The following is an 8,788-nucleotide window of genomic DNA, read 5'->3' on the forward strand; positions in this document are numbered from 1 at the left end:
ATTTTTGACTCATCATTTTCATTATGATTATTCATGTTTACATAGACTTCAAAGTTGGTCTTAGCGGCGAGCTCAGCGGGGGTGAGTATCTCACGGGGGGAGGAAAAGACCATACATTTGGTCTTGCGGGGGTGAATGAGAAGTTTATTGGCATTGTACCATTGGGTCAGTCTGGGGACAAGCTCCTTTGCAAGGTTAATCAATTGTATAATATTCTGCTTTTCAATGAAGCCCACTGCGTCATCAGCAAAGAGATTGATTAGGATCTCTTCACTGCATGAAACAAGGTCATTGATAAAAACTAAAAAAAGAATTGGTCCCAGGACTGACCCCTGGAGTACGCCAATGATAATGAATTCAATTGTGGAGGAGAAAAGGCCCTTAAAAAATACACGCTGTTTTCTATTTGCATAATAACTACGGAACCAATCAAGTGCAACCCCCCTTATCCCTGAATTCTCCAGTTTGCTAAAAAGGATATCCCTATTTATCATGTCGAAACACTTCCTTATGTCCAAAAATATGGCCATACAGGAAGTGTCTCGACTGAGTGCTTGGGTGATCAATGTGCTTAAGTTCAATACATTGTGAAAGGTTGAGATCCCTTTCATGAAGCCAAACTGGCGATTGCTAAAAAAAGACCGATCTTCCAAGAACTTAACCAGCGTTTCACAGACATATTTTTCAATGGGTTTGGAAAAGTTATCAATGAGTGAAATTCCTCGATGATTATCTGCCTCGCTGAGTGAACCTGATTTGTGAAGGACAACTATTTTGGAAGTTTTCATTTTTTCAGGAAAAGTGCCATTTTGAAGTGATAGATTATAAACATGTGTTAGGGGAGTGGCAATGGTATCAGCACAGCGAGACAGAACATACATCGAGACATCATTTATGTCTGTGGAACGCTTAGGTTTAATACTACGAATGATATTAATAACCTTGAAGGGGTACAATGGCTCAAAGAAGAGGGAATCTTGACATGGGGGTGGTAAATATTCAAAAAAGTTTTTGGGGGTGGAAGGAATTTCAGGCCTTAGGGAAGACCCAATCTGACTAAAATAACGATTAAATTCATTAGCTATTTCTTGGTCATTTTCAATTTTGTTTGGGCCTACTTGAAGGTATGTGCACTCAGGGGAAGATTTACTAAACCCAATGACTTCCTTTAGGGTTTTCCAGAGTTTTTTCCCATCCCCGTTTGCATCTCTTATTTGTTTTCTGTAATATTCAATCTTTGCTCTTCTCACTTGCCTATTGTAATTATTCCTATAGACATTGTAAATACTTTCATTTTCAATTGTTTTGTCTTTTAAAAAGTTGCTGTACAAAATATCTCTATGCAATCTACAACGCAATAAATAATCTGACATGAAAGGCTGCTGGGGCTGGGTACGTTTGTTTTTTCGTTTTTTCCTAACTGGACACTTTTCATTATAAAGTCTCAAAAAGGTTGAAATAAAGTTATCATAAGCAATGTTTGTGTTGTCTTGACTTAAAACGTGATTCCAGTTAGTGTGGTAGAGTGCATAGTTTAAGGCATCAAAGTTTTCATCATTCAATTCTCTTTTTTCAAAGAAATCTGGAGGTTTGGGTTTATTTACTTTGTCTATTCGGAATGAATTAATAATTGGCAAGTGATCGGAGATTTTTGATGTTAAAACAAAGGAAGACATTAGGTTTTGAATGAAGTTACCTACCCCGAATAAATCAAGAAGGGTTGCTGTGGTTCTAGTTACTCTAGTAGCTCTGGTAACGGTATTTATGATACCGTTAAAAGAAAAAGACTCAATAATTCTCATGGAGTTGCTATTTATATTATTTATTTTGAAAAGATCAAAATTGAAATCTCCCACAATGAAGTATGGTATGCTTAAAGCTGATATTCTATCAATCAGGTCTAAAAAAAGTTCAAAAAATTCTTCTATTTCAGCATTATTCTGATTGGGTGGCCGATAACAGTTTAGTAAGCAAAACTTTAGTCCATTGTGGGAAATTTTTAAGCAAATAGATTCAAGAATATTTTCTTTAAATGAAAATTTATCAAATAGTTTATCTACTTTATAATATTTGCTTACTAGAATACCCACCCCTCCCCCCCTACTTTTTGTGCGGAGTTTAACATGCCAATCGTAATTATTAATCCCATAGCAATCCATATTTACATCCTTATTTAGCCATAATTCTTGAAAACACAGAACATTTAAGTGGATATCATGTTGCCTAAAGAAGTCTACAGTGGAGACAATATCATTGTATTTAGAATGTAATGACTGACAATTAATACTAAAAATATTGAGAAGGTTTTCATTGAATGTTTTCAGTTTCTGTACGATACCTTGTTCACTTGAAAAAACGCAATTTATTCCGAATTCATTCTCAAAATCGTTAAAATAGTCGCCGTAAATCGGATTCATAAGATTTAGACCAATGTTATCGTTTAAGTTACCGTAATCCTGGTTAATCTGATCATTAGGGAGGTTTGTCATAGCAGAGCTGGTCCAGGAGCACCGCAGGAGGAATCGTCTTAACATCAAGTATGGACATCTGAAACACAGTAGATATTAGTGGACAAATAAAAATAGTTAATATACAATATATTATCGTTAAAGCGAAAAAAATTACCATATTTACTATGGTTATTCCGATAGCGTTTAGTTTATGTGTGTGTTGGGGGTGGCAACACATTTCAAGCTAGTTTAGTTTAGTTCCCCCTACTCATTTTCATACAAGTTCCATGTATTTTATATGCTAATCAGCAGAAAAGAAAAATAGATTGAAATTAATATGCGGTTTATCAAGTTAGGTAATGTATAGTAATAATATTATAATATTATAGAGTTTACGTGGATACAAAACATTCAGTTTTTTCGAAATAAATCACTTTGGAAATGATTTTAAAAAAATGATGATAATAATTTTTTTGTTAGGTACCTTTTTTTTCCGTCGTATAAGATACTTAACTTCATGATGTGATTACCGCCTTTGTTGCTTTGCTTTGCTTAGCTTTGTTGGCGGTGTCTCTAGCTTTGGCCCTCGTGGCCACAGGATCAGAAGGTGCTGAGTCAACGACAGGGGCAGGTGCGGCAGACGTGGCGGCAACGGTAAATGCCTTCATGGCAACAGGATCAGAAGGTGCTGAGTCAACGACAGGTGTAGATGCGGCAGATGCGGCAGACGTGGCGGCAAGTGCGGCTGTGTGTGTGGCGGTAGGTGCGGCAATAGATGCTGCAGGTACGGCGACAGACACGGCGGCAAGTGCGGCAGACGTGGCGGCAGATGCGGCGGCAGTCACGGCGGCAGGTGCGGCGGTGAGCGCGGCGGCAGGTGCGGCAGTGAAATCAGCGGTAGCGGCGGCGGCGGATGCGACAGCGGCAGGTACTGACTGTGTGGGCTGTGCGGCTGGTGCAACGGCTGTATGTGCGGCGGTTGCGACGGTTGCGGCAGAGTCTATGGGAGGAAACACAGCTAGGTCCCCAAGAGCTGGGACAGGGGCAGACGTTAAATTATGTTGAATCGTGCTGGAAGGGTGGGCTGTGATCGTACTAAACTGTCTTGGGAAGTCATCCTCTGTTAAGTCAGCCTGATTAGAGAAGAATGTTTTCCTTTCCTCAGGCGCTAGCTTGTTGAAACAAAGGATAGGCGGTGCCTCTGACAAAAAGAAATCCTCGCTTCCAGGTATGGGTTGGGCCATTTCCTTCAGGTCTTTGCCAAATGGGTTAAGGCAGCGTATCCAGCGGCTGCCGTTCTTGAGCTGAAATTGGACATGTTGGCCAGCGACTTTGGCCCTCGAAATCTGGTTTGTGGCATATACAAAGGTCATGGTCTTCCTGTTGAGGTCGGACATATCTTGCTTCGCCTGGACTAACCTATTGGGGAAGAACGGGACCGGTGACGCGTTGTTCCTGGGATTGAACCTCTTGATCTCGGCGTTGTAACGGTCAAGCACAGCCTTCTTATTGTTCATCCACGCGTCGAGGTAGGATCTAGACATAAAACGAAAAATAAAAACGGGGATCTGGCCCTTTGTATATGGGAGCATATGGGCACGCTCGACGATATCACAAAAATGTGAGGGAATATATTCTAATTCCCCACGTTTAAGAGCGGCTTCAAGGGTGGGCCTTATAATGTTTCTAAATATGATAAACTCTGTAATATTTTCACGGCTCCACGGCTGCTGAAAATTCACTATTCTACAACTCCAATCGCGGCACCTTTGCTCTCTTATCGAGTTTTGTAGAAGTTGAAATTTGACGAAATTTTCTCTCGACGATTCGACAGAGTTTAGATAGTCTTTTTGTTGTGTAATCGTGGTCCTAATCGCTTTTTGTTCACTTGCAACAGATTTAGCATCTACGAAATTTTCTATACCTTCGATAGATTGAATTTTAACATTTAAATCTGAGACTCTCAATTTAATATCGTTTATTTCGGTTTTATGACTGGCAAAAGTACTATGAATAAGCTCATCCCTTACCTTAGCTATATTCGCATCGTATTCTTTAAACTTAACATCCAAAGCAGCGTCCAAATTTGTTTTAAACTTTGACCAATATTCTGGGTTGTCACACGTACTACAGGCCATGATGAAATGAAGATGGCGGAACCGAGGGTGCTGAGTGAGTGTGGGTCAGCTGACCAATGGTGGGACGCGAAAAAATGTTAGCCAATGGGAGAGCTTATTTGTCGGGAGTACTTTGCGCCGGTAAAATGTTGCCAGACCGATAAATTATCATAAAATTATCAAAAAAATTTGAGAGTGTTTTCACTAAAAATTGTTCATTAAATTAAAGCGATTAGGTTACACATAAGTTAAAAAAAAACTTTTAATTCATTAATGTTTTATTTTCACTTTTTTTGTGTTAACAATTGACCGATACGTTAACACATACACATTGCCAGGCCTAAATACGAGGTGCCCTCTGGCTACAGTGTCTTCCCTTTCCTCCAACTGCGGAGTGACCACGGGCAGTGGGGAGAGGGGAACTAGTTGAGAGAGAGGGGGAAGGTAGAACTGAGCTTAACACATGGGGTAGGGCGGGGGAGAGCTTGCAAAATGCGTGTTCTCAGCCCGACTCTCTGAACTAAACTTTCGCATCATGTCCAAAATTTACATGAAAAGATATCTATTACGGACGTATGGACGGACACTGATTGTAAAAAAGATTCGCCTTTAATAATAAATATACTAAATAATAATAAGAATAATCCTAAAATTATAATCAGGTTTAATCTTCATAATTAATTTTAATTAATCATAAAATAACCAAGAACGACAAAATTCAATTTTTAATTGTAGCGAAACTTTGTATATCTTAACAATTTAGGACCAGCGCCCCTAACTGTTTTTGAGGGGCAGGTGTAGGATCTGAAAATCATAGCATCATAATAGAGATCTTAAAAAAGGGAAAATACAGGGGCGATGTATGGTGTGTGATATCAATAGTAATATTAGGTGAATTCATTGGCCCATAAACAGGCGAAATTTATTACAACGAATAGTTAGTAATAGTAACATCATAGTTTAAACATTTGGACACTCAACTTAATGAACCAACCAATCATAAATTTATAAATGTCCCCAAAGTTGTCTCCAAATATCTCCTTTCTCCCTGGGGGTGGAGGTGCTATGGGTGCTTCACTGTAGATTTAAGGAAAATTGCCAAGAAATGATGAATTAGCGGAATTGAAGCCACACCAATGAATTATGTTTCTAAATTTAGAGCTAATCTTTTTTAATCAAAAGATAAAGTTCTAAAGTTCCTTTAATTCAGGGCTCGGCAGCCGCGCATCAGCCGTCACGAAGCCTCTTATTAAAACCCGTTTGGATGCTTTGAATTTTTTTTTGAATATAGGGTTTGCATGGTTTGGACTTCCAGGTTATTTTTTTAAACGTAAATGGTTGATTTTCTAGATGCTTAAAAGCGGCTGACGCGCAGCTGCCAAGCTCTGCTTTTAATGTAAAGGAACAATATAAATCTTCTTAACGGCGAAGCATTTCTTTATAGTTGTAATATATGTCGGGATCTAAAGGGATAAGACATTGGACTTAATACATCCTCAATGGTAATACACAAAATTAGGTTACAATTAGGGCTTTAACAGTTTGGGCACTCAACTTAATGAACCAACCAATTAAAATCAAATATATTTCTAAATGGTTTTAGTATATGCACATGCAGTGATAAGACAATCGCCGATAAATTATTTACATCCTCAATAGTAATAAAAAAAATTACTCCTTCTGCAGATTACAAAAAAAGCTCGACCCGTTTGGGCACTTGACTTAATGAACCAACCAATCAAAATTCAATGAAGGTCCCAAAAGTTGTGAAGAACAACTTTGGGGACTTTAGTGAATTTTGATTGATTGGTTAATTTAATTGCGTGTTCAAACGTTTCAACCACTAATTTTTATCTACAGAGGGAGAAATTTTGTTTATTATCATTCGGGAGTTACATCCTTTTATTAGCCATTGTCTTATCACTTTAGATCCCTGTATATCTTAAGTCAAAAAGTTGAATTAAAACTAAAAGGAAATGAAACACATTTTTCTCTTTTTTTTCTTTGAGCATCAATCAACCTTTCCCTACCCATACCCCACACCATTGCTTTACCTCCTTTTTTTATTTATTTTTTTTGTAGCTCCTTTTTGAGTATATGAATCTAAGAGCTATTTACAATTTTCCTTTTTATATTCCTCAGAGGTATGGACAAATTTTAACATTTTAAAATTTTAATCATCATATGTTTGTGATTATTTTTTTATCAAAGAAGCAATTTTATTATTATTATGGTTTGCATGGATGGTCGATATTCTTCTACCCCCCCCCCCCCCCCTACAATACTCATGAAAATGGTGGATTACACGTCCCTAGGGGGGTGTCATGGAAAAAAGTTCCCATCCCCCTTAAATTTTATGTAAAAAAAAAAGGACGCTATTTTTACTTTTGCGTATGATGATTATAATGGGCGATGACTTGAGGGAGGGGGGGTCCTAACCAGCTCCCTTAACAAAAAAAATTACACTCCTCTTGTTGTCTGTATTACACCCCTCTCGCACCCTGTTCACGCAACTGTATGATTCAAAGGGATAAAAAAAATTTCTAATGTCAATCCAAATCCATCCATTTTTTTCCTACCATTCAATTTGAACCTGAAAAGAACTGTAAAGAATAAAAAAAATATTTCAATATAATATTTATTTTTTTGGTGTGAATTCATTTCCACATACAATAACTTTCACATGTTGTTTATAATCGCAAAAGAACGATACAAGAGCAAATAAATATAATAATAAATCCATTATAATCGAGGCTGTTTACTGCTTAAAATTAAGCAAAACTACAATTTGTGCTAATCGATATATTATTACTTGGATATTGCACCAGATTATCATGTACTCTGTTAAAATGATACTTGCAGCTGGCTAAAGTAACAATACCCCCCATTAATCTACCTTACCCCATACCCTCTCCTCCTACTGTATGAACAAACTGACCAATAAATGGGGTCACGTATTTCCTATATCATTTCCTATATGTGCAGATGTTAATATATCCGGTTCTGATAATAATATAATTTGATACATCTGCAGAAATGATTGCGCTCCTTTTTTACATTAGAAACTATTTCAAAGCTAGTAGGTATGTAGTATACAAAAAGATTGCTTAATCACTTATTGTTTAACTGGACATCCAAACCCGGCTCCATCCACCCAATTCATTTTCTCTATACTTGTTAATGGCCCCTGCAGGAAGATCTAACCCTCGTAGATAATAGCACTAATAGGATCACCCCCGCCCCCTCCCTATTTTTAATTTTTAGATTTCAAAAGAGAAAAAAATTCGTTAGGGGTAATTTTTCCATGGGTAATCTCTATTCGGAGAGTTATAAACCTTCATATGACCTATGAAGAGCTACATCGTAAAGGAGAACCATATCGGTTCAGCGGTGAGAGATCTCTCGGTACAGACAGACAGACAAACAAACACATAGAAATCCTGTTACTGTTATAAAATGATTAATGAACCTAAAAGAAATTATGTTTCTTAGTAGAATGGCTAACAGAATGTTTTTTGTTTGACTGTCTGCTAAGATCTCACAAACAGCTGGACCTTTTATTGCATAATTTCCAATAGGGTCAGTTTTAGGCAGTGATCGGCAGCCGCGCGCCTCAGCCGCGCATAAGCCTCAGTTTTAAACCTGCTTGTGAGCAAAAAAAAGAAATTTCAAAAAGAAGGATTGTCTGCTAAAGAGCAGGTTTAGACATACAGCTGAATTGTAGAGTTTAAAACGACGATTTCACTGAGGCTTACATGCGGCTTACGCGCGGCTTCCGATCCCTTGTTTTAGGCCCTTTGGTCAAACAAACAAAACCAGTGGCGTGCACAGCGATTAAAGGAGGAGGACAAAAAGCCTTGTATGGGTGAAAAAATGGTAGTTCTTCATAATATTGTTTTCATGAGAGTTAGGGGGGGGGGGGTGACTCCCACATTCCAAACGCCACTAATCAAAAAACTCTTCTAATATTGGCCTTAATTATACATTTTTATTTTATGAAACTTTGCTACCATTAGACATATTCATTCTTGTTTTTTAATCAAGTGGGGGAAGAGGGCTCTTTTTTGTCTGCAGTGAACAACTATAGAGATTTTACCAATAAGTTTCGTAATTAAAACTTCATACATAAGCCATAAAAAGTATGTATAATTGCATTGTATTATGAACAGCTTCCCGCGAATAGTAAAATAAACATAAGTCTTGTTGACCCCAAGGGGCTGA

General features: G+C 37.8%; 1 protein-coding gene across 1 annotated transcript; it reads right to left on the minus strand.

Moving 5' to 3' along the window:
* Positions 1–2,964: 2,964 nt before the first annotated feature.
* On the minus strand, positions 2,965–5,087 carry LOC145329244 (uncharacterized). The gene is made up of 2 exons (XM_080173293.1): positions 4,481–5,087; positions 2,965–3,986 (listed from the first exon to the last, which is right to left on the minus strand). Exon 2 carries the CDS (start codon positions 3,965–3,967, stop codon positions 2,966–2,968), a length of 1,002 nt encoding a protein of 333 aa, XP_080029419.1. The 5' UTR covers positions 3,968–3,986; positions 4,481–5,087; the 3' UTR covers position 2,965.
* Between the last annotated feature and the right edge of the window lie 3,701 nt (positions 5,088–8,788).

The sequence above is a fragment of the Acartia tonsa genome, chromosome 10, assembly GCF_053477335.1.
Source record: "Acartia tonsa isolate MP-2025a chromosome 10, ASM5347733v1, whole genome shotgun sequence".
Lineage (NCBI taxonomy): Eukaryota > Metazoa > Arthropoda > Copepoda > Calanoida > Acartiidae > Acartia > Acartia tonsa.

Bases quoted from the DNA above. Each gene is read 5' to 3' on its own strand.
- LOC145329244 (XM_080173293.1), bottom strand. From the start codon at position 3,967: ATGAACAATAAGAAGGCTGTGCTTGACCGTTACAACGCCGAGATCAAG.